The 27,152-nt window shown below is 41.7% G+C and overlaps 1 protein-coding gene across 2 annotated transcripts in view; it reads right to left on the bottom strand.

The window, feature by feature from the left end:
* Window positions 1–25,844, bottom strand: part of LOC122788430 (oocyte zinc finger protein XlCOF6-like) — a 436,284-nt gene extending 410,440 nt beyond the window's left edge. Inside the window, exon 1 of one of the 2 annotated variants that reach the window (XM_044055497.1) lies at window positions 25,720–25,844. In XM_044055497.1, coding sequence (XP_043911432.1) covers window positions 25,720–25,731 — 12 coding nt within the window. In that variant the 5' untranslated portion in view covers window positions 25,732–25,844. Of the gene's footprint in view, window positions 1–24,943; window positions 25,081–25,719 lie in introns of those variants that run through there. The other variant, XM_044055498.1, reaches the window with a different exon arrangement.
* Window positions 25,845–27,152: the final 1,308 nt, after the last annotated feature.

Here is a 27,152-nt window from a genome sequence, read left to right as displayed (position 1 = left end):
CATTTCACAGTTATGTCCCACTGCCCACAGGTACACACTGAATTGTCCATGGCAGTAGTTAAGCAGGACATCTGTGCATAGATACGTACTGCTGCCACATATGAATGGGTCACATTATGTAGAGTACTCTTCAAAAACATTTACTACATGCCAGTAAATACATATGTGTCACATACCTTTCCTTTGTATGATTTGGTATTATTTCTTTTTCTTTTTTCTTTTCTCTGTCTCTCTCTCTCTCTGTCAGTCTCTGCAAGAGTTTGTTGGCAGCGATTGCAGCTTGCTTTTGTAGGTATTTGCACATGAGCATGTGATGGCCTCTGCACCAATTAGTGGCCACCATTTGCTAATTGCATGCAGCCTGCTGTGTAGTAATTGCAGTAATCACTGTCATAGTAACCCAGTACTATAAATTGCTAACTCAGGTATGTGTGGCCTTTTCAGCTTTCCAAGATGGAGATCATCCTTGTTTGCTGTGGACATCATTGTTTAAGACAGAAGGTTGGTATAGTTCTTATATCAGAAGCCAGGGGTGTAGCCAGTGATTTACATTTTGTACTCAGACCTAAATGTTGCTGCTTCAGGTACACACTTGTCAGTGTAGAAATGTACTCACCCCTCAAAATGCTACCCCAAGATACATGGGAGGATGTACTTTCTTTTCAAATTTTACAATTAACTGCCGTACAAAGCTAGTTATTGAGAGGTATTCCTTTGGCACAAGAATTGTTTGTGAACTGCTATACTGTGAATATTCATTTACTCAGTTCTAAACAGTTTGTGCGTTTTTAGTGTTGACATTAGCACAAGCTGCTCAAGAAAACTGGACACATTTCAGTACAGTGAGTATGCTTACCTACACATGTCAGTACTGTGAGTATACTTACCTACACATGTCAGTAGTGTGAGTATACTTACCTACACATGTCAGTAGTGTGAGTATGCTTACCTACACATGTCAGTACTGTGAGTATGCTTACCTACACATGTCAGTACTGTGAGTATGCTTACCTACACATGTCAGTAGTGTGAGTATACTTACCTACACATGTCAGTACTGTGAGTATACTTACCTACACATGTCAGTACAGTGAGTATACTTACCTACACATGTCAGTACTGTGAGTATGCTTACCTACACATGTCAGTACTGTGAGTATACTTACCTACACATGTCAGTAGTGTGAGTATACTTACCTACACATGTCAGTAGTGTGAGTATACTTACCTACACATGTCAGTACTGTGAGTATGCTTACCTACATCCTTGTAAGACCCTGCACACACAGGTATATTCTACATTTGGGTAGGGTGCAGAAGTACAGAGAGCATACATATTATTGTGTGAATTTTATCTTGCTGGACTTACAGGGTTGCTGTGTACATGTTAGTTTATCAAGGCAAGTAGTCTGTCTGAGTAACTCCCAACTGTGGACTTATCCACATGGTAGCCTGAGATTAGCCTGTTATTTTTTGTCTGTGCACCACACAGGTCTTTTCAGCAATAGAGAAATGGCATTGTTACAGTTGGTTGCTACCAGTACATGGCTACATCCTTTTGTATTTCAGTGCTGTAGTCCTACATAAGGGTATGTTTCCAAAACTCCTTCCAAAGCTATTTGCACAGTGTGTAACAGCAGAAAGGCTGATATGCCTCTGTGTTTCTGCCTCTGCCTGACCTCTCAAACACTCAGGTACATATTTGAACAGCCTCAGGGAAAAGTAGAGAAAAGGTCAGGGACACCTTTAAAATATTAGCACCATTAAGTTGAGACTTTCAGAGAACCAGAGCATATGGATTAATACACCTTTTCTGAAGTAAAAGAAGTGTCTAACTTTTAATTATTTTCATTACTCATTACGTGTAATTCACCACCTTTCTGGCCAAAGTCAGTAGTTTTCGCAGGGATTCAGAGGGACAGAGCTAAATTTTGTTTAAAAATCAGGGACATCCCTGAAAATTAGGGACAGCTGGGAGGTATGGCCTCTGCCCTAAACAGATATGCCAGTGTCTGTCCTGCTGTGATACTGTGTGGGGTTTGTAAAGTGATGGTGTAACATTATTTCCTGCTAGAATGGCTGCTTCTCTTATCACAGTCATGTAATGTAATCCCACAACAACTGTTGGTAAAGATCCACAGAACAAGTTGTGTGGTATAGTATTCCTATTTTTCCTTTACATTCACTCATTCTGATGCATGATATATTTATTTCAGCACCAACTTGTTGTATATCTACCGTGGCTTAGTGGTACTTCATGCAGTGTAGTGTGTACAAGGTCCTGGGTTCGAGACTGACAGAGGTGTTTTATTTTGCTGCTGAGCAGAACAAGGGCCCTCACATACAGAGTGACTAAGGCACTTTTAAGCAGTTGTAAGCGGGGTTGCGTGGGTATGCGCGATGCTTAGCAATGCTTAGCTAAGCGCAAACACTCGCGCAACCCCGCTAACTACTGCTTAATAGTGCTTACTCCCGCTAACTCCCACACTCATTTCTTTGTAAGAAAAGAAAATGGGGAGATAGGAAAGTGGTGAAAAAGGGGCACAAAGAGGGAAAGATGCTAGGGAAAATAGCTCAGGATGTGCAGGATGGGTGTAAGGAAGGTCCATAGCTGCCCATTTCTTTAACAGCAACAGCTGTGCATAAATTTGGAGGTAAATATGAAACCTTCAACCCTTGAGAGAGGGGTGCAGACAACAAAGTATGTTGTAATGCCAATTAAATTACATTTTATGTGTCCAGGGGACATGTGTGCAAAATGGGCAGCTATGTATGGGGAGTAATTTTTTTTTGGGAGTAGATTGCCCTTTTTTTCAGGTGAGAGTGGAATGTGGGGTAGGGGAAGTAGGTATATTTGGGGAGGTAGGCTGGGGAGGTAAACAGACAAGACAAACAAGATGCACACAGGGGTGGAATATGACACGTGGTGGGTGAACACCATTGACGGGGAGAGATGTTTGGAAATTGCAAGCCCATGAGCCCACAGATGGCAACAGTGGAACTGAGATCCCCACCCATGGGCAGTCACCACTGCACCTTCACAGCCCAGAGGGTGGCTGTGCTGTGGGCTGTGTAGGAAGAGTAGGCTGACCCGGGAGTTGCGCCATTCATGCCTCAAGCTGGCATAGAGGTTCTGCAACAGAACGCTCGATTTCTCTTTGCACCACAGCCTGGACCGTTCAAAGGGTGATAGGTGGCCCTCCTCCGCCCACGCTTGCACGGGGAGGCACAGCCCCATCCCCTGCAGCGTTTCCACCTGAAGGTGGCACAAGGCCAATGGAGGAGGAGGTCCCAGGCTGGGCACTGGACCTGCTGGTGTCAGGTGCCATGGCCAGCTGAGGTGGGACAGGTGGGTCCGCTGGGACTGGCCTTCCCATACAAACTATGTTTTGGAGAATTTAATAAACATATGGGTTAGGAACAGTCAACAGCACTCACAGTTAGTTATAACAGCATGCAGAAGTATTCCCATTAACCCAACACACCAGAGCTTCAACAGTTGAAAAGCAAGCATAACACATGCATATATAGAACAATAGTGAACATTACAACAGCATGTAGGTTTAATTGATGGCAACAGGCAACCAATATTGTGGTATTTGAACAGGGCACATGTATAGAAATGAATGCAAATATTTATAAACCAATAGGATACATGTCCCAACAAATGTTTTGAGATTAGACATACCCATTGAGGTGTGGAATTGCATTTTTATGCACATACAGTAGGGTGGAAAAGATAGCTACCCCAGCCATAAACAAACTATACAATAGAAGGAGGAAGCTACTTCATGATAGAGCAAAATCCCAAAAAGGGAAGGCATCTCTGATCAGTATTAGCAAAAAACTACAGGCACTCATAAAATCGTCTAAGGCCAGCTTCAAGAGAAAAATTGCACAGGACACTAAGGATAATCACAAGGCTTTCTTTAGTTATGTTAGGAACCTGGGTGGGAATTCCCAGATATGCTCAGAATTAGTCCAAAATGACAAAAAATACACCGAACCCACAGACATTGCCAACATCCTAGCTGACAGGTTCAGCGCAAACTCCCTCACCACCAAAAGGGCAAATATCTATCCCAGCAGAGTGCTGCCCCCTGTCATCTCAGATGCTCTGGTAAGAGCCGCCCTCTCCAAAGCAAAAAACACAGCATCAATGGGACCAGACGGTGTCCCGGGCTGCATCCTACATGAACTCCAAGAAGAGCTAAACCCAAACATAAAACTACTGTTCAATCTCAGCCTTACTACAGGATATGTACCCAAAGAGTGGCGAACAGCAACAGTGGTCCCTCTCCACAAAGGTGGTGCCTCAACGGATCCTGGAAACTATGAAAAATTAATCAATCGATCTTTATACATTTGTACATGATAGAGCACAGCCTCTATGTACACCACTTTTGTTAACAACACTGGATGTTACTTCTTTATTTACAGTTATGCCGAATGATTTTGGTATTAATAGTGTTATTGAAATGATGGCTGAAAGTGGAAAGTATGAAAGTAGGTTTATGGATTATACATGCTTATTACTAAGACTTGTATTGGAAAATAATGTTTTTGTCTTTAATGATAAATTCTATTGGCAATGTCAAGGCGTTGTCATGGGAACATCATGCGCCAACAGCTATGCAAATGCTGTGAAGTTAGGATGGGAAAGAGTTATTCTGGAGAGGAATGAGTTTAAAGATAATATAAAATTCTTTCGTAGATTTGTGGACGACCTTTTCTTGGTCTGGGGGGCTCGATTGATGAATTTTTAACTTTTGTAGAATATATTAACACCACTACTAGTTGTTTGAAGTTCACTGTAAACTACTCTTATAGGGAGGTGAATTTTCTGGATGTCACTGTGCTACAAGACTTAAATGGTTGTTTGAATGTTAAGTTATTTAGGAAAGAATGTTGTGTTAATAACTTATTACGAAAAGACAGCATGCATCCACAATTTATTTTTAAGAATGTAGCACAGAATCAATTTTAAGGGCTTCCAGATTAAATGCTAATGTAGATGACTTTACTAAACATCTTAGTAAGACAAAAGATGAGCTTGATGAAAGAGGTTATGAACCCTACCTGATTAATCAAGGTATGCAAACCATAACAAAATTAAGACCGAGCAAAGCCAAGCCTTATTTCTCTAAACATAGGGCAGATAAGATGAGTTTGAAACATGCCCAGAATCCGCAACCCCTTAGAATTTGTTTTAGCTACTCCAGGAATATTAAGCATTATACTGACATTATTAATAAAAACTGGGGTATTTTAACTTCTGATATGCAGATAAATAAATATATAGGGGCATACCCACAGTTTACCTTTAAGAATCAAAAATCCTTACGCAGACAGTTATGTTATCCTAAAGAACAGTTTATTTCAAGAACTATTAAAGGTACTAGACCCTGTGGCAAGTGCAATTTCTGTAGTTCTATTGATACTACTATATATTTTCAGCATCCGGATACTAGTGAGACCTTTGCGTTTACTATTAATGCCAGATGTGACTCTCAACATATAGTTTACTTTGCCACATGTAGAACTTGTAGGAAGTTCTATGTAGGCAAAACTGATAGGTTTTTTAGAGGATAAGATTAGCGAACACTTGTACCATATAAGGAAAGGCAGTTCGTTTAATGCCCTTGCCAGGCATATTAAGGACACTAGTATACAACATATTTTTTCATTTAGGGCTATAGGAAGGATATTTGAAAACATAAGAGGAGGAGATAAATTAAGACACAAACTGAAGCTTTAGAGGCTAGGTGGATAATCAGGTTAAGGGCAACAAAGGGACATGGCTTAAATGAGCATATTCCCTTAAGGCTCACACTGAAAAGTAAACCTTTACGTAAATGAATCATTTTTATGTATATACTATAAATGCATTTTTTAAATGTGTTTTTTATATGTGTTTCATACACACTATACTGTTTTTATGTTTTTCTGTATATTATATTTTAAGTACAACATTTCTTCAAAAATTTTAATTGAAGCAATTGAATGATTAGTATGAATAGAGATGCAAGTACTTTATGTTAGTACACCTGAAGAAGCCTATTTGGTGAAAGCACTTGTGTCCTGTGTTTTATAATAAAGGTTGTACAGCCTGGAGCCTTACTGCTGTTCTTTTGCTGGTTCTACACATTTTATCTTCGTTTTGAGGTACCTGGTCATTGTTGGATTCTTTTTGTTCAAAGGAAGATTTGTGGTCAGAGTGTGATTTAGGAAGGAGGTGTAATAGTTTAGGTTTCTTAGGATTTCAGGATCATAGGTCTGTGGTTTGCTTTGTATGTTGACTGAAAAGAGGTCTAGGGATTTGAGAGTGGAGCAGTGTTGAGTAGGTGGGGATGTGTATCGGGTAGGAGGGGGAGGGGAGGGGTGTAAGTTGGGGTTGAGTGAAGGGGAGAAGGCCCTGGGTTGAAGTGTATGTCTCCATCTTGGAGGAGAGACATTTTAGAGGATGCATGGTGGGGAGAGTGATTTTGGTTGTGGAGTGGTAGTTTTAATTTGTCATTTGGGTGAGAGTTATTGAGACTTTTCAACTAGTAAAAATAAAAATGGGAGACGGGAAAGAGTGCTGGGGAGATGGAGGAGTCGGTTTGATCACGGTTACAGAAGGAGTAGCCAAGAGTGATGGCGAGATGAAGGAGTCGGTTTGATCATGGTTACAGAAGGAGTAGCCAAGAGTGATGGCGAGATGAAGGAGTCGGTGTGATCACGGTTACAGAAGGAGTAGCCAAGAGTGATGGCGAGATGAAGGAGTCGGTGTGATCACGGTTACAGAAGGAGTAGCCAAGAGTGATGGCGAGATGAAGGAGTCGGTTTGATACAGAAGAGTAACCAAGAGTGATGGCGAGATGAAGGAGTCAGTTTTATCATGGTTACAGAAGGAGTAGCCAAGAGTGATGGCGAGATGAAGGAGTCGGTTTTATCACGGTTACAGATGGAGTAGCTAAGAGTGATGGCGAGATGAAGGAGTCAGTTTTATCATGGTTACAGATGGAGTAGCTAAGAGTGATGGCGAGATGAAGGAGTCGGTTTTATCACGGTTACAGAAGGAGTAGCTAAGAGTGATGGTGAGATGAAGGAGTCGGTTTGATCACGGTTACAGAAGGAGTAGCTAAGAATGATGGCGAGATGAAGGAGTCGGTTTGATCACGGTTACAGAAGGAGTAGCCAAGAGTGATGGCGAGATGAAGGAGTCGGTCTGATCACGGTTACAGAAGGAGTAGCCAAGAGTGATGGCGAGATGAAGGAGTCGGTTTGATCACGGTTACAGAAGGAGTAGCCAAGAGTGATGGCGAGATGAAGGAGTCAGTTTTATCACGGTTACAGAAGGAGTAGCCAAGAGTGATGGCGAGATGAAGGAGTCGGTTTTATCACGGTTACAGATGGAGTAGCTAAGAGTGATGGCGAGATGAAGGAGTCGGTTTTAACACGGTTACAGAAGGAGTAGCTAAGAGTGATGGCGAGATGAAGGAGTCGGTTTTATCACGGTTACAGATGGAGTAGCTAAGAGTGATGGCGAGATGAAGGAGTCGGTTTTATCATGGTTACAGATGGAGTAGCTAAGAGTGATGGTGAGATGAAGGAGTAGGTTTTATCACGGTTACAGAAGGAGTAGCTAAGAGTGATGGCGAGATGGAGTAGGTTTTATCACGGTTACAGAAGGAGTAGCTAAGAGTGATGGCTAGATGAAGGAGTAGGTTTTATCACGGTTACAGAAGGAGTAGCTAAGAGTGATGGGGAGATGGAGTAGGTTTTATCACGGTTACAGAAGGAGTAGCTAAGAGTGATGGGGAGATGGAGTAGGTTTTATCACGGTTACAGAACGAGTAGCTAAGAGTGATGGGGAGATGAAGGAGTAGGTTTTATCACAGTTACAGAAGGAGTAGCTAAGAGTGATGGGGAGATGAAGGAGTAGGTTTTATCACGGTTACAGAAGGAGTAGCTAAGAGTGATGGTGAGATGAAGGAGTAGGTTTTATCACGGTTACAGAAGGAATAGCTAAGAGTGATGGCGAGATGAAGGAGTAGATTTTATCACGGTTACAGAAGGAGTAGCTAAGAGTGATGGCGAGATGAAGGAGTAGGTTTTATCACGGTTACAGAAGGAGTAGCTAAGAGTGATGGGGAGATGAAGGAGTAGGTTTTATCACGGTTACAGAAGGATTAGCTAAGAGTGATGGGGAGATGAAGGAGTAGGTTTTATCACGGTTACAGAAGGAGTAGCTAAGAGTGATGGTGAGATGAAGGTGTAGGTTTTATCATGGTTACAGAAGGAGTAGCTAAGAGTGATAGTGAGATGAAGGAGTAGGTTTTATCACGGTTACAGAAGGAGTAGCTAAGAGTGATGGTGAGATGAAGGTGTAGGTTTTATCATGGTTACAGAAGGAGTAGCTAAGAGTGATGGTGAGATGAAGGAGTAGGTTTTATCACGCTTACAGAAGTAGCTAAGACTGATGGTGAGATGAAGGAGTAGGTTTTATCATGGTTACAGAAGGAGTAGCTAAGAGTGATGGTGAGATGAAGGAGTAGGTTTTATCATGGTTACAGAAGGAGTAGCTAAGAGTACGAGAGGTATGTGAAAACAACCGCATCAGTTACTCCAGGTAAGGTTGCACTACAGGGCACTGGGTTCAGAAAGGAGTGTGTGAAATCCTAGGAAGTCAGCGACTATAACCTTGTCTGTAACTGACAGTTTACAGTGTATTTAGGTGTGACAGTTGTTGGTTATAACCCTAGCAGTAGTTTTCATTGGCCTTAACCTCTTACGGCCAAACTGTAACCATAAATAACCACCAGATGATCCAAAAGATATCATGAATATGTGGATATGGAGGATTTCCATGCATTCAAAATTTGAAGCCATCTTCTGGACCTTTCTTAAAGTGCAGGGTATAACCTCTTACATACATACATATGTGGTAATGATGCACATCTGGTATCCCACCTGACAAATTTACGACTACAGTGGGATACAATTTCCATCTATCTATCAGTTCATAGGATTATAGGAGGTTACTAAGCAGATGGCCCTAAAGCAGTTTTAATCCTAGCTATTCATTCCTCCCCAATTATCAATGTACATGCGCTAGAATGGCTTTGTATATGCCTGCACCTTAAGACATCTACAACCTTCCCCTGTTCATAAGGGCCACAGGTGACAACTCAGGGTTGAATTTACAATTTCCCATCTATTGGTCCAAACTGTGTTTGACCTCTGTTGCACATGACTGGAGAGTCTCTACCAGAGAAAGGGAAATCTCTGAGACACATACCTGTCCCTCCCACATGTTTTGTTTATGTAATTGGAATCATCTGATGAAGTCAGTTTGTGTCTTTCGGCTTTCCCCGGTTAGGGGTCGCCACAGCGGAACTCCGGTCCGCTAATGATTGGCAGTTGATTTTTACATACCAGCTTGCCAGGCCTGACGCACAACCTTCAACGAAGGTATGCCCATTCACGCATGTCTCCATGCAGAAGACGCTCTAGCTGAGAATCGAACCCGACAGCGTCTTACTGTGAGGTGACAACGCTACCTCAGCACCACCACCGCAGATCTGATGAAGTCAGTATTCTGATGAAAACACTACTTAAGTTGTGGGCATTTGTGTGTGTAGTGTTCCTGTACATCATTGTTTCTGGAGTGACTTTATTAAAAGGATTCATTCTGCCAACTGAGTGTTGATTCCTGAAGTGCTCATATTTTTTTTTTTATGTTTAGTTTTGTCACAGACAAGGTTTAAATTATTAGTTCGGGTAATTCTAAAGCTGTTTGTTTCATGAATATGTAGCAGATCTATCAGGTCGGAATCGGAGACTGTCCAGATTTTCGTAGAATGTCCACCTTTTTGCTTCTTATTTTTGGCCTGTTCCTCATACACTTTGTGGTTTTCTGACAAATCACTATATGATCTGAGAATTAAAGTCACTAAATAATGATATCCCTTTGAGTTGCAGACTTCATGTCCTTCAGACAATGCATGCTAACACAAAATCTGTTACTCTAGCAATTTTCTAAGTTTATAAGAATATTTAAAATGTGTCCCTATATTTGCCCCTTTATCCCCACGTTATATCATGCTTTGTCCATATTTCTTATGCCAAGAGGTTGAGAGGTATACTTGTAGGTTAGGCACAGATTGCCTCTCAGTAGTCTATAGGAGATGGAGCACAGGGACAGAGCTTTGAGACATTCCTCAATGCACATATTATGTATACCCTGTATTCTTTTAGTGAGAAACCTCTATGGCCACTCCAGCTGTTGTAAATGCCTGGTCAGGCACATGCTGAACAGTGCATTGTACTTGAATATTGGTCTAATGAGGGATGAGTATAGTGGGACCATGATCTTCTTAGATCTGGATGCCATGGCCTTACAAGATGGGCCATGTAGAAGGGTTTTCAAAATACCATGGACACATGGTAATCAAAGTTCAGGTTACTATCAACCTGAGTTTCCAAATCTCTTCCCACTGGGCCTACCCTTAAAGGATTGTTATCAATGTTGTAATTTGCAGAGGTGGTCATCTATCCAAAGGGTATAATTATGCATTTTTGCATTGAATTTTAGGCCACAGTTCTAGCACCAGTTATTTGTCTGGGTCAGAACTTCCTGGAGGATATTTAAATCTTTGGGGGATTCAATGACTGCACCCAGTTTGCAGTTTTCAGCAAATTTGGTAATTCAAAGGACCTCTCACTTGCATTGACTTTAGAGAAGTACTTTCCAAACTGGAGAGGTTCCAGTGCCGAGCCCTGTTGGACATCGCTGATAACAGGCCTCTTGGTGGAGGTGGATTCACCAACTCTAACTTCATGTGTATTATCTATGAGCCATTTAGCTATCAGGTTACATAGGGATTTTTGTCTAAAGTTATGAACTTGTCTATAATACCCAAGTGAGGTAGTGTGTCGAATGCCTTTGCCAGGTGAAGAAGTATGCACTATTTTGGCCTCGTCCATGGCTCTAGTGACCTTCTGAAATAAGTCCATCAAGTTTAGGATGCATGACCTGCCCTTGACAAAAATGAACTGGGATGGGTCCAGTGTTTGAAAATCTCCTATGTCTTTGTTTATCAGGTCTACAATAATTCTTTCAATGGCCTTGCATAGAAGGCTAGCCAAACCCATGTAGTTCCCTGGGTCTTTTGATGGTCTGCCTTTGTACAGAGGGATGACAGTTGAAGTCATCCATTCCCTAGGGAGGAAGCCTGTCTGGAGGCAGAGGTTGAAAAGAGATTCTAGTGGGCCTTACAAACTGTGTTTCAAGCTATTTAGGAGGCATCCTGAGATATTATCAGGACCCACTGATGCAGTATTTTCAGCTCTGAGTGCAGTGAGTACCTGTTCTTTAGTGACAGTTTGGCGAGAAATGATAGAAGGTATCTCCTGGAGGGAAAGTGGGGGTGATGGGGATGAATTGCAGCTAAATTTATTAGCCAGCAAATTTGCTATCCCGCCTGGTTCAGTATAGGAAGCTCCATTTACTACTAGTTCAGCACACTATTGGGTGATCCCTTTGAGGTTGTGTACATAACTGAAAAATACCTTATGCTTATCCTTAGCATGGGAGTCTATTTTTGCCTCAAAGTTAGCTTTTGTGGACTTGATTAGTCCCCAGAGTTGCTTGCTGGGACTGATGAGGGAGTTTTTCTTTAGGGCAACAGCCATTCCTATTTTTGGACAGGATATTCTTACTTTCTTTTCTTGCACAACCTATTTATACTGGGGGTACAACTGGGGGGGTCTACTAAGGAGGCTTGGTTCTGGAGTTTGTTGCAGGTTTATTTTGGTTTGGCTTGGTACTGTTGTTTCTTTGTAGTTATTTACATGCTTGTACAGGTTTTCCATAAACACTTCATCATAGGACACGGATGTCCTTACATTCACTGCTGCAGCATTCCTTACGAATGGGAGTCCCTGCCATGAAGTCCATCTGAGGGCCTGTTTACAAATGTCAACCTTTGCTTTAAGGTATGCTGAATGTCACCAGCACACTCCTTGCGCAGGATAGGGCATAGTGGTGAAGTTCAGGTGTACCATCCTCAGAACTTCTTTGCTGCCAGTCCGAACACTCTGCTGCATACATCTATTTTTTTTTTACAGTTTTTTCTGTTTGTTGGCATTTCTGTGCTTACTCCTGGTTGCTGGGGTCCTCACAGCTGCAGATAAGTACCCATTTGGGTTTTTGGTTACTTTTTCTGTTTGGGATTAATGTCATCCAGGAAGGGTAAATGCCAGTGTGGGAGACTGATTCCCCATAAAGACCGCCATGACAAGTGTCTTTTTTGTCTTGGTGCTGCTCACGACCACACATCTTGTTCCATTTGTCGGGCGTTTGTGCCCAGAACTCTTTGTAGTCGGCTTTCTTCCCTTTCCTTGTACCTTGAGAACCAGCATCTTAGGCTTCTTGCTGCAAATACTTTGGATGGAACTTCCTGCCTTGAGGGTCAGCTGTCTGGGAAGAAGAAACAGCATTAGGTAAGACCAGAACCTTCTGCTGTCCAGCCTCTGCCAGGAGTTTCTCCTGTGGTTATTATGTACCCAGAGGCTCACCAGATTGTTTTGATTCTTCTACCGCATCTGAGTTGGAGGCTGGTGAGGATCTGGTGGGTAGCACGACTGACGAGGCTTTGCAGGTGCCCGTTTTGGGCATTCTGAGGGAACCATAGTTGACTGTTTCCAAGGGGTCTAGTGGGGTTCCGCAATTTCTGTTTAGGGAAGAGGTTCCTACTGCAGTTGTGCAATGCCATCCCGAGTCTGGGCCTTCTCAGGTTTCTAGGACAGCTGTCCCTTTAAAAAAGAAACATACAACTAACCATGTTTCTTCTGCTCCTAGGGATCCACAAAGTGAGTGGCAGGCCTTTACTCAGGGGTTGTTTAATGCTTTACTGTCATTGTGGCCTCCTCAAGGGGTTTCAGTTCCTGCTCCACCTTGGTCCTCCTCTTCCTCTAAAAGGCCAAGAGAACTGCATCATTCTGAGGTGGATTCTGATGACTCCCTTGCTTATTCTACCCAGATCCCTTCAACTTTAGACTACAGGTATGAAGAGGAGGATTCTCATACTCTAGATAATCCTTCTGAGGAAATTTCCTTTGGGGACAAGGTCTCTAGGATGATGGAATTTTAAGTGCGATTGTGCCCAGGTTTCGGATATCCATAAGAGGTACTATGAGTTACTGCAGATGGACTCTCCTAAACCTGCGGGCATTCCTCCTGTCTTGCCTGCTTTACTGGATATTTTCCACTGCCTCTAAAGTGCTGGAGTTTCTGCCCCCTGCTCCCAGGAAGTCTGATGGGTTTTACAAGGTGCCCAAGGATTATTCCTTTTTGTTTAAACGTCCTGCTGCTGACACCTCTTTGGTGTCTGTAGCCTCTGATAAGCCATCCCAATTGCTTCCTTCATCCAAGTTACTGCCTTCTGACAAGGGCAGTAGAACCCTGGATAGGCTGGGTAAGAAGGTTTATTCTTAGACTATCCCAGCTTTAAGGGCTATTAATTATCTGACCCATATCTTTAGGTATGTCTTGGCTGTTCTTTCTCAGGCTTGTCAGGTTCTTTCTGATCTTCCAGACTCCAACAGCAAATCTTCTGCTCTTGCCCTGCTTGGGACTTCCTCTTAGGTAGTTCGTCATTCTATCAAATGTAGTTATGATGCAGCAGATGCTTCTTCTAGGGCTGCTGCTTCTGGTTTGGTTCTGAGGAGATATTCATAGCCTCGGCTTCAACCTTTGCCCAATGATATTAAGGCTAGGTTAATGGTTGCTCCTCTGGATAATACTCTTTTGTTTGGTGAAGTGGCTGCTGGTTTATTTAAGTCTCTTAAGGACAAGGGGAAGACTTTACAGGAGCTTAAGCATGTCTTTGTTTCCTGTGTGCCTAAATTTCAGCAAAACTACCCTTCTAAGCCAGCCTTTGTTCATAGGCAATCTCGGCCTCCTTCTAAAGGTAAACAGGATAGTAAATGGACTCCTCCTGCTAAGGCCACTCAGACTGCAGGGATTCTTAAGCCTTCCTTTCCTGACAAACCAGGTACTGTGACTATCCACCCATTCCCGGCCACATTCCTGTCTCTCTTCACCTTTCTCTTCCCGTTTGGCTCTGAATCACCCAGGATTCTTGGATTCTGTTGATCATTTGGCAAGGGTACTTCATGGTCTGGATTTCCTGCCCTGCTTTTATGGGCATTCCTCAGCCTCCTCGGAAACAGTTTCGTTTTTTCCCCAGAGGTTCTTCAGGACCTCTTGTCTCAGGGTACTATTCAAGAAGTGCCTGTGTCCCAAAGGGGGAAAAGGTTTTATTTCAGAATGTTTCTAGTGCCCAGAAAAGAAGGTACTTGGAGACCTATTCTAGACCTCTCCCATCTGAACACCTTTCTGAAGGTGCCTTCCTTTCGGATGCTGTCCTTCTCTCCCATCTGAACACCTTTCTGAAGGTGCCTTCCTTTCGGATGTTGTCCTTCTCTCCCATCTGAACACCTTTCTGAAGGTGCCTTCCTTTCAGATGCTGTCCTTCTCTCCCATCTGAACACCTTTCTGAAGGTGCCTTCCTTTCGGATGTTGTCCTTCTCTCCCATCTGAACACCTTTCTGAAGGTGCCTTCCTTTCAGATGTTGTTCCTTCGGTCCCTTTTTCCTCTCTTACTCCCTCAGGCCTTTCTGGTGTCCCTGGATCTCAAGGATGCTTATCTCCATATTCTGACCAATCCTCTTTTCAGGAGATTTCTGAATTTCTCTGTTGCTTCCTGGTATTTTCAGTGCTGTGCTTTGCCCTTTGGCATTTCTACTGACCCAAGGGTATTCACCAAATGTCTTGCTCCTGTGATATTGTCTTTTGCAGGCATCAAGGGATCCAAATCTTGCCTTACTTGTATGACCTGATGATTTAGGCATCTTTGCCAGAGGTCCTTTTGCAAAAATCTTCATTTTTACCATTTCTCTTCTTCAAAGCCTGGGGTTCACAATAAACTTCAAAAAGTCTTCCCCGACTCCTTCTCAGGATCATTTCTTTCTGGGTTGCAGGTTTCAAACAGTACCAATGCTGACATCCTTGCCTCCTCCAAAGGCATTAACTCTCATTTCTTTCTTTCAGACTCTTCTTCCCCTGACCTGCATTACAGCCAGGGAGTTTCTGAGAGCTCTGGAGATCATGGTTTCCACCATTTTGATGCTCCCTCTTGCCAGACTCCACATGTGGAAGTTCCAGTGGTTTCTGAAGTCTGTGTGGCTTCAGCATGTGCATCCTGCAGACTTTCCTGTTCCTCTTCTCCCGTGTCTCAAGAAAAAACTTCTGTGGTGGATTCAGCAGTCGTCTCCGAATCCAGGGCTCCCTTTTCAGCCTCCACTTCCCTCTCAGGATCTGTTCAGACATTTCAGATGTGGGCTGGGGAGCAACATTTGGCTCCCTGAGGGTTCAGGGAGTGTGGAGACCTCGTCAGTGGAAGCAGCACATCAACATCAAATAGATGAGGGCTCTTCTGCTGGCTCTTCAGGCCTTTCATCCTCTCTTCTCTGCAGGGCCTCTCAAGGTATTCACAGACAATACCACAGTCATGTACAAACAGGGAGGTATGAGATCCTACTGTCTTTGGTGGCTGGCACTTCTGGTATGGAATCTGGCTATCCAATATCGTATGACTCTTCAGGCAATTTGCATTCCTTCAGATCGGAATGTTGTGGCAGACAGTCTGAGCAGGTCCTTAACTCAATACCACAAATGGATGCTTCACAAGGATGTCTTTCTGGACATTGTTCACGAGTGGGGTACTCCTCAAGTAGATCTCTTTGCCTCCCCTCTGAACAGACAACTTCTTCTGTTTTGTGCCAGAGTCCCAGGTTCTCTGGTATGGAAGGTGGATGCCCTCTCATTTTCTTGGAAGGGGATGTTTCTTTATGCATTCTCTCCCCATCCCCTCATTCTGAGAGTCCTGTTCAAGGTTCAACAGGATACTCCTAAAATCTTGTTGGTGACTCCCTTTTGGCTGTGACAGCACTGATTCCCTCTACTTCTGCATCTAGCCAGGGGCACTCATCACAAGTTACCTCACAGGGTGGATCTCCTCACACAAGACGAGGGGTCTTTCATCTATCCCCACCTCTCCACGCTTCAATGATGCCACAGTACAAGGACAAAATGAGTGACTTCAACAATTGGCCAAGATTCTGGTGTCATTCCAAGGGGATCCAGTATCTATCTGCCTGGGATGACATGATCGACAGGCCACGATGTTCTGCCAGAGATGGTCTGCACCTGTCACCACTGGGATTCCAGATACTGGATAAGGTTCTTGCTGCCCTTTATAGTAAAGTGCCTTTTTTAGGCAAGGCTCAATCATCAAACGCACCACCATAGTAGACATAAACAAGCGTAATCTAAGGGTAATGCTACTCAATGCTAGAAGTCTAAACCTCAAAATGCACACACTCGAGGTAATCCTTAAGATGGAGAACAATCGACAAATGTGCAATGACAGAACCCTGGTTTCAAGCTCCAGAGAGCACCCCTGCATTAACACGCTACAATTCTTACCACACCTTTTGGCTATCCAACCTGGACCGAAATACTAAAGGAGGAGGCGTGTCCATATTCATAAAGGATATCCACACCTCCAGGCTAGTTGCTCAACATGATGCCTCTGAAATTTTCCAAGTACAATTAACACTGATCAAGACTGCAATTCAGGTTGTAGCGTGTTACAGATCCCCCGCCAAGCCCCAGGACGCCCACTCCATGTTTCTCGATATACTGGATAATATTAAGATACAGCCCAATAACCTAATTTGGGGAGATTTCAGCTACCCCTCCATTAACTGGGAAAACTACTCGTGTACCAACTCATTTGCCCAAGGTTTCTGGAATTCATCAGTTCCATTGCCCTGGACCAGATTGTCCATACCCCTACCAGGGGTAGCAACATCCTGGACCTGGTCATTATCAATATGGGTAATAGATGCTCCATGCCAGAGGTCAACTCCTCACTGGTCAGGTCCGACCACAAGCTAATCACCCTAGACATCCATATGCCACCCCCCCCTCCCCATTAAGGAAACCACCGTAAAAAACTTCTCCAAAACCAACTTCATGCTTCTTAAGTGAGAAGTGGCAAACATCATGACACCCACACAGATGGAAAATAGTAGCACGACTGCTGAATCACATACAAATGCACTGTATAAGCACATACACAAGTACATGGACTGTGCCATCCCCAACAGAACCAAGACACTATCCTCCAGAAAAAGGGCACCAATCTGGTGGTCCCCTGCCATACAAAAGCTCTACAACAGAAGGAAGAAACTGTTGCAGAAAAGAGTAAAATCCCACAATTGGAGGAACTCCCTGGTCAGCCTCAGCAAGAAGCGGAGATCCCTCATAAAATTCTCCAAAGCTAGTTATGAAAATAAAATCACCTTGGATTCTAAAGACAACCACAAAGCCTTCTACAACTGTGTCAAGAATCTCATTGGCAACACTCAGATCTGCTCTGAACTACAGCACAATGGCACTACATTTACCGAACCAACTAATATTGCCAACATCCTGGCAGATAGGTTCAGTGCTAACTTCACCCACCCTCGCCCCCCAAAGGGCCCATCCCCCTACTGGATGATTGCAAACCCCCTGAAATCATGGCTACACAGGTGAAAACCGCACTCTCCAAAACCAAGATCACAGCATCTATGGGACCAGACAACATCCCAGGCTGCGTTCTGCACGAACTACAGAATGAACTGACACCCCAAGTACTATGTTGAACCACAGACTCACTTCAGGCTTCGTGCCTAAGGAGTGGCACACAGCGACAGTTATCCCACTCCACAAAGCGGGTGCCACCACAGACCCTGGGAACTACCACCCCATTAGCCTGACGAGCCTGGTCTGCAAAGCCATGGAATACATCATCCTAGAGCTTATAAACAAAGACATAGGTAACCTCCAAACTCTGGACCCCACTCAGTTTGGGTCTGTAAAGGGTAGCTCATGCCTCCTAAACCTGACTGACTTCATTTGAAGCAATCACTAGAGCCGTAGACGAGGGTAAGGTAGTGCACACTGCCTATCTTGACCTTGCCAAGGCTTTTGACACCATCCCCCACCCTGGTATAATAGATAAACTCACTGGACTAGGCATAAATCCCTATGTCAGAAGATGGGTGGCCAAGTGTTTCACTGACAGAACCCACACAGTGAAAGTAGCAGACTCCATATCAGACTTCAGACCAGTGACAAGTGGAGTACCACAGGGTTCGGTCCTGGGTCCTCTCCTGTTTGGTATCTACTTCTCTGATGTCCAGGCAAATACAGCTGGTCTCTGGCTAATGAAATTTGCAGATGACTGCAAAGTAGGAGCCATAATCAATTCACCTAAGGATGTGGACATTCTACAAACAGGCTTCACTGACACTGATGCTTGGTGTCAAAGTCATGACCTAAAGCTCAATGCCAAGAAGTGTACTGTCATCCCCTTTGGGAAAAATACCGTACCCACAAACTACCACATAGGCAATAGCCTGCTAAACACCGAAAGTGTGATAAGAGACCTCGGGACACAGGTGCACAGTAGTCTCTCCTTTGATAATCACATCACCACAGTAGTCAGGAAATCCTTCTACGTGGCACACCTCATCACAAAGGGGTTATCCTCTAGAAAAAGAGAGGTCATCATTCCTCTCTACACATCCCTTATTAGCTCCATCATAGAGTACAATGCCCCATTTGGCATATACCTCACAAGACATCTGCAACAGCTGTAAAGGCCACAGAAATACCTCAATAAGGGGATTACCGGCCTGAAACAGATGCCATATGCCGACTGTTTCAAAAAACTTCAGCTTTACTCTGTCACATATCGCCTACTCCGAGGTGATCTCTGTCCAACGTACAAAGCCATGTCTAACCCAGATCTGATGGACATGCTGCACTTAAAGAAATCCCAATTCCTCCGAGCCACACGCTCCAGGGACCTAAAACTTGTCACCACAATAAACAGAACATGCTGGAGGGATATATTCCTGTCCCAGAGACTTCCCCTGCTCTGGAATAGGCTGCCCATTCTTGTCAAGCAAAGCTCCTCATTAGCCCTCTAAGAGAAATCTTGACAACTGGATAGGTAATAGGAAATTCACCCTGGGAATCACTGCTGTGGCTCTGCTCAACAGGAGCACAGGAAAATAATTTTCTTGGGTGGCGAAAACCAGGGAACTCGTTTGGCTAGGCAGGGCTGATAGCTTAGTACTTACCTATGAACCGGCACTGTGGGTGATAGGGTTTTGAGTCCTCATAGACATCTTTTTTCTGAGGATGTGCTGCAGGTCCTGTAGGAGGCCAGGAGGCCTACGCCTAAGAAATCCTACTTATCTGAATGAAAGACATTTTCTATTTGGTGTCTTTCTCGTGGCCTGGCCATGTTCCTTTGGTTCTTTCTTATTTGTGTGAGTTGCTTAATGCTGGTTTGGCCTATTCTTCCATGCGTAAAATCTTACCATAACGGTAGATGTCCTTGCCTTCACCGCTGCAGTATTCACTTCCTCCCTCCATCCCCTGGTATTTTCCCTTCCTGGCTGTGCAGATTCTCATTGGTTTCCTTGGACTGCTGTTCCTACTGGGGCAATCAGTTCTGAGGATGGTATGCCTGAACGTCACCTTTATGCCCTACCCTACGCAAGGAGTGCGCAGGTGATGTTGAGCATACCTTAAAGCAAAGGTAGACTTTTGTAAACTGGCCAGACAGATGGGCTTCATGTGAGGGAATCCCATTCATAAGGAATATTGCAGCGGTGAAGGCAAGGAGATCTACTGTTATGGTAAGATTTTACACAGCTGTACTTTCTCTGAGTTCAGGGAAGGGGGTTGGAACTTATACTTTCATTTAACCTTGGAAAAGTTCTTAAAGGTTCGGCGGTTTGCTGGGAGTTCAGCCTTTATATTTATTTCAAGGGTTACTGCTTTGTGCTCTCATCTGACTAGTGAGGACATTACACAAGGGGGAGTGCAATGTTCTCTCATATTAGTGAGAGAGAGAGATCCAGGATATCTCACCCTTAGAAGGTGTGCATACTGGCTGTTCCAGGGTGTTTCCATTGACAAAATCCAGGAATCTTTCAGCCTGCATGTTAGTGGGTTGTGTATCTCAGTTTATGCTGGGATAGCTGAAATCACCCATGAATATGGTATTGGGGTGAACTATAAGTGACTCCAGTACATTCAGCTTGAGCTACCAGTGTCCAGGAGGGGCTTGCAAACTCTAATTTACAGTAGAGGTAGGGAGCTAAAAAGGCACCATGTTTAAAAGCACAAGAGTTGGATGGGTGAGTGGGAAAATTTTTCAAAAATCAATACAGATCAACTCAGAACTCCTGTAGCCAAAGAGGAATGTATGTGAATACCTTAAATAAGAAAATGGTTTCTCAGCTCCTCCCACTAATTAGCGACATGCAATATTCCTGTTCATTCAATGAATGCTAAATGAATGTTTCCTAATGGACCTTGGCAATGAAATTAAGACTAAGAAAAAAGCTTTGCAATGAAATGAAGTTTAATATACAACAAACTGTAATATAATAATAATAATAATAATAATAATAACAATAATAAAAATAACAATAACAATAATAACAATAATAAAAGCAAGAACAACAATAATATTAATAATAATAATAACAACAATAACAATAATAATAATAAAAATAATAATAACAATAATATTAATAATAACAATAATAATAACAACAATAACAATGCTAATAACAAAAACAATAGCAATAATAATAAACAATAACAATAACAACAATAATAACAATAAACAATAATAATAACAATAATAACAACAATAATAACAACAATAATAATAATAATACCAAAATGAAAAAGTAATGGAAATAGCCAAACTTTAAATGCACAAAATTCAAAAATCAATGCAAACAGCAGTTTTAAACTCAGAGCTCTTGTAGCTAAACTAGTAACAGTGCAGGATTTGAGGTCCATAAATACGTCCATCCAAATATTTAGGAAACAGGAAGGCTGCTTTGTGCCACATACTAATTGCCACAAGTTCAAACAATTCTATTATGTATGTGAAGATCAAACTTAAGGGTATCATCTCTTGTCACACCTAGTGGTTCGGTATTTGAGACAACTTAAATTTCAGTATAGTTAGTGAGGACATTTTAAAGCTGTTTTTAACAAGGGTATGCCATTTTCAAAAAAAACAGGGAGAAGTAAGAGTGGACAGTTACGGAACCAACTCTCTCTGAAGCTGAATGATTGTTGTGATGTTATTTCAAGATGGGCGAGGATACCCGCAAACAGATGAAGAGTGGAATTATCTGCATACTGTATACAAGAGTTACCTGTTTTGAGCACAAGTGAAAACTGTTAATAAAGATACTGAAATATTAAATAGCTTTTAAAAATAACACTAAAAAATCCAGACTTGATCGCATTAAAAAATAACGCTGATAATAAATTCCCTTCCTCCATATTGTTTACTTATTTCTTTATTCCCTTTCTTGCCTTACTCTTACATTCTAAGAACGTAAACGTATAAAATAATGGTATTCTAGACACACTGTAATCTGTAGCAAAACAATTTTTCTTTGTTACCGCGGTGGTGGTGCTGCGGTAGCGTTGTCGCCTCACAGTAAGACGCTGTCCGGTTCAATTCTCATCTAGACCGTTTTCTGTGTGTTGACATGAGTGAATGGGCATACCTTCGTTGAAGGTTGTGCGTCAGGGCTGGTAACTCGGCACGTAAAACTCAACTACCAATCATTAGCGGACCAGAGTTCCGCTGTGGCGACCCCTAACTGGGAAAAGCCGAAAAGACACAACAACAACAACTGAAATGTTCTGTTTTATACATTTGTCTATGCATAGGTATATACGTACATATATATATATATATATATATATATATATATATATATATATATATATATATATTTTTCAAACACACACACATATATGCACGTGTGTATGTATGTATATACATGCTTCTATATCCAGATCTGCGAATCAGATGTGCAAAGTTTAGAATATCAAGTAGGTCAGAATGTCGAAGTGTAAACAGCAACATCTTTGAATTCACACTTTTGACATTCAGTTAAGCAGGTCCCTAGTACACACTAGGGAATGCCATCTTTCTTCAGGGGGGCTACACCCCCACACCCCCTGCAAATAATATATTCCAACTCAGAGATCGCACTGTAGTGGGGAAAGGGGTAATTTCCCGATCTGCACTGTATCGTAATCTGTACTCAGAATGCTGAGGACAGGTGCGCAAATGCATTGTGGCATTCGTAAATTTGAACACTTGCACTTGTGCAGGTTAGACAAAACAGGAATCGACCAACTGTTGTTACACACACAACACACACACACACACACACACACAAGAAAACCAGATATAATGGTGCATGAAAAGACAAAAGCAGCGCCGATCTTTGAAATGACCACACCCAGGGGTTATAGTGTCCTGCATACAGAGAGGAACAAAGTCATAAAATATCAGGATTTGCAGGCAGAAATGAGAGCAATGTGGAGAGAAGACACCCAGACAGTTCCAATAGTAGTAGAGGCAATGGGGCTTAAAAATAAAAAATGTAGATATGTTACAAATAGATGTAATTCCGTACGAATTGCAGAAGGCATCATTACTGGGCACATTATGGGTGCTGCGTAGAGTACTTCAAAGATTGAAACAATATGGTACTTCCTTATTATAGAGGCCTTGGTGATATAATTACATACCCAGTAAACAGGGAGATTGCAAACTTACAAAGATGATAGAATAGCAGATTTTGTATTACACTGAATTTTCTGAAAGGTATGAAGTTAGAAAGTCAAATGTCTGCCATTATTTTGTAACTTCAACAGCTGATGCATTAACCATTTAGCAGAAAAACAATTTCAGGAGAAGCACAGCAAAATACAAGTCCAAAAATCTGGACATTCAGAAAAAAATCTGGACAGTTGAGAAGTATGGAACTTGCAAATGTAATCATTAGCAGTCCACAGCCAAAAAGGAAAAGATGGAACCATGAAACAAACTGAATAATTTTACCGCAATTATAGCTTTCAGTAGCAGGTGACTGCAGAGTCTTACAATTGTAATGCTTTATAATACCTATCCTGCCTTACATTTATTACCTGCTTGCCTTTCTCCTAATCACACAGAAAATGTTTTTTTTTATTCTTTTTTTAACTTAGAAGCAGGAATGTGACAGTGCTTCCCACGTCAACTTCAGCAGTCAGTGTTTCTGTCAGGAGCAGCTGCTGTACATTATGATCTTTTATCAGTGAGAGAGGCATCCAAACTTACAAATAATGAAATGAATACATGCAATACAATATATATAACATGCATAATCCCTGAACTGTACCACCCTAGCCATTTCGCCAAGCCCAATTTATATTTCGTCAAGGCTGCTATAATAAGGAAGTACCAACAATATTAATTTCATGAACTTTTATCATACTATGACTTAGGAATGGGGTCCTTTCTCATCATGGTATTACATACCAAAAAGATTTTGAGACTCTAAATATATCTATATATATATAGAGGTTACCTTCATTTGATCGACAGCCCATTTGACTGAAACCAATTTGATCGAAATTTCATTTCACTGACAACCAGTAATTCAGTACACTTTAAGGCAAATAACAGGGATTGGTCTCCCTCCCCAATGTTGTGCGACCCTGGAGTTGGAATATATATAGTAAGGGGGGGGCGCAGCGCCCCACATTGGGGTGTGTGTGTGTGGGAAGCCCTCCACCTAGTCTCCTTCAAAAGAAGAAAATAACATAAAAAGTACAGATTTTGAACAAAAATAGGAGGGGGCCTGTGCCCCCCCCCACACCCCCAATGTGGGGAGGCCGTGCCCCCCTAACTATATATTCCAACTCCAGGGTTGCACAACTTTGGGGGGGGGACACACATCCCTGTTATTTGTCTTGAATATTGGTTTTCGATCAAATGAAATTTTGATCAAATGAAGATAACCCATATATATATATATATATATATAGAGAGAGAGAGAGACACACACAAAGATTTTTTTTTAATATATTCACACTACACACTTATCCCTTATACATGCATATGTATACACACACATTCACAAAAAACAAATAATTCTGCAGCTCTTTGCACATTCTGAATTTCATATATTTAAAGCCGGTGTCTTGTTTCAATCTCCCAGCACTACAGCCGGTGCTAGGGAGAGAATCGGTAAAAAACAAAGTTAATGGATATTTACCTTTTCCCTACTGCTCCATTTGTATCTACATTCCTTAACTGAACAACATACCTATGAGCCAGAGCATTGTCCTACAGCATTCCTAACTTCCAAATGTGTGGTTCTGATCCAGTTTTACTCACTGGTACGGACTGCTGTGTTCAGGGATACAAACTGCTGTTGTACAGAGTGACAGCTCTTAACCTTCCAGCACCAGAATCAGAGGGAAAAACAAAAATATTCAAACACAGGCTTCAAATCAGGAAAAATTAGTATGTCTGACACAGAAAGTTGGTAAAATAAGAGTGCATTAATCAACACATTTTCTGAAGGAAAAGTTGTCTCTAGCTATAATTCATGTTACTGTTTGTAGGTTTTAATCTGCCACCTTTTTATCAAAGTTCCACTGATTTTAGGAGGGACAGAATAAAATTATAAGTCAAAATCAAGGAAGTTTAAAACTATTGTATAGAACACAAGACAATCATCACAAACCAAATATACTCACAGAACAGCAGTTCCCTTGACAGCAGCAGTGTGGTTACTAAGTACCCCTTACTTCCAGTTTTATGGTTATAACCTTAAATCATTCTCTTACTGCTGTGTTAAATACAAGCTGCTTCTGTTGAGAATGCTGGGCTACAATCACAGAAAATAACTTCCCAAAGAGCACCAAGTACATATGTGTGTCTCTCACCTCCAGCTTCATGGTTCTTCTGATCTTATTTCAATGTCCAGTGAAGGCTGCTGTGTTCATATACATCAGATTTCAATGTACTAAAATAAAACAACTTTTAAAACTGAACCTCTCAGTCTGTACTGGTAACAGCTTCTGCCGCTTCCTGCAGTCCGGTAAACAAATGCATCCCTACCATTTTTTCAACTCACTATATTAATATTCATAGTCATGCATATTAATGAAGAAGCAAAGCAGGGAATTTTGAATAATTAATAAGGTAGGTAGCGGCATGCATTTTACTTCACTGTGATTATATTCTCAGTCCTTGTACTGCATGGATTGCAGATTTATTTGCTATACTTCCCAGCTGCTACAATTTAAACATAATACTTTAATGATTTTCTTACCTAAAATTTAGCCCTCATCTACGTTTATTGTTGTATTTAAAAGAGAACTTATTAAATCATTACAAAAAAAATCTGCAACCTTTTTACCAAAGTATTATTGATCTTAAGGGAGGACAGAATAAAATTATGTCAAAATCAAGGAAGTTTAAAACTATTGTACAGAACACAAGACAATCATCACAAACCAAATATACTCACAGAACAGCAGTTCCCTTGACAGCAGCAGTGTGGTTACTAAGTACCCCTTACTTCCAGTTTTATGGTTATAACCTTAAATCATTCTCTTACTGCTGTGTTAAATACAAGCTGCTTCTGTTGAGAATGCTGGGCTACAATCACAGAAAATAACTTCCCAAAGAGCACCAAGTACATATGTGTGTCTCTCACCTCCAGCTTCATGGTTCTTCTGATCTTGTTTCAGTCTGCAGTGAAGGCTGCTTTGTTCAGATATCAGATTTCCACATAGTAAAATAAAACAACTTTTAGAACCTCAGTCTGTACTGGTAACAGCTTCTGCCACTTCCTTCAGTCCGGCAATTAAATGCATCCCTACCATTTTTTCAGCTGCATATATTAATATTCATAGCCATGAATATTAATGAAGAAACAAAGGAGGGGCTCTTGAATAATTAATAAGGCAAGTTGTCACGCCTTTTACTTTACTGTGATTATATTTTGTGTTTATACTGCATGGATTGCAGATTTATTTGCTATACATCCCTGCTGTTACAGTTTAGGCATAATCCTTTAAAGATTGTTTTTTACCATAAATGTAGCCCTCATCTAGCAGTTGCCCTGCTAGACAGGGGTCCAGGAAGTAAATAGTGTGGGAAGAAATAGCCAGGGAATTGTTATAGCTAGGCTTGTATAGGTCCTAGGGCCGATAGCCTAGTACCAATCTATGAACCTATAATACAGAACTAATTAAATCATTACAAAAAATAACTTTCTTAGTGTGGGGTCTGAAAGCTGTACATTTATCTTAGCATAAAACAAATATAGAAAAGTGTTCCACTTTGCCACCCTCTTCCCCAACGGTATTATTTTTATAGGATAGTGCTAAAATATCTAGGGACATTAAGCATTACAGCATTATAGGACAGTGCTATAACATCAAGTGGCATTAAGCATTACAACATTATAGGACAGAGCTATAATATCTAGGGGCATTATAGGACAGTGCTATAATATCAAGTGGCATTAAGCATTATAGCATTATAGGACAATGCTATAATATCTAGGGGCATTAAGCATTATAGCATTATATGACAGTGCTAGAATATCTAGGGGCATTAAGCAATAAAGGACAATACTATAATATCTGTGGACATTAAGCATTATAGGACAGTGCTATAATATCTATGAGCATTAAGCATTATAACATTATAGGACAGTGCAAGAACGTCTATGGGCATTAAGTGTTTTAGCGTTATAGGACAGTGCTATAATATCTAGGGGCATTAAGCATTACAACATTATAGGACAGTGCTATAATATCTAGGGGCATTAAGCATTATAGAACAGTGCTATAATATTAAGGGGCATTAAGCATTGCAGCATTATAGGACAGTGCTATAATATGTAGGGACATTATAGCATTATAGAACAGTGCTATAATATCTAGTGGCATTAAGCATTATAGTATTATAGGACAGTGCTATAATATCTAGGGGCATTAAGCATTATAGAACAGTGCTATAATATCTAGGGGCATTAAGCATTATAGCATTACAGGACAGTGCTATAATATCTAGGGGCATTAAGCATTATAGGACAGTGCTATAATATCTAGGGGCATTAAGTGTTACAGCATTATAGGA

This window comes from Protopterus annectens, chromosome 13.part0 (assembly GCF_019279795.1).
Source record: "Protopterus annectens isolate FY-2018-M chromosome 13.part0, PAN1.0, whole genome shotgun sequence".
Lineage (NCBI taxonomy): Eukaryota > Metazoa > Chordata > Ceratodontiformes > Protopteridae > Protopterus > Protopterus annectens.
Note: the sequence above shows the minus strand (reverse complement) of the source record. Positions and strands in the feature narration are given on the sequence as shown.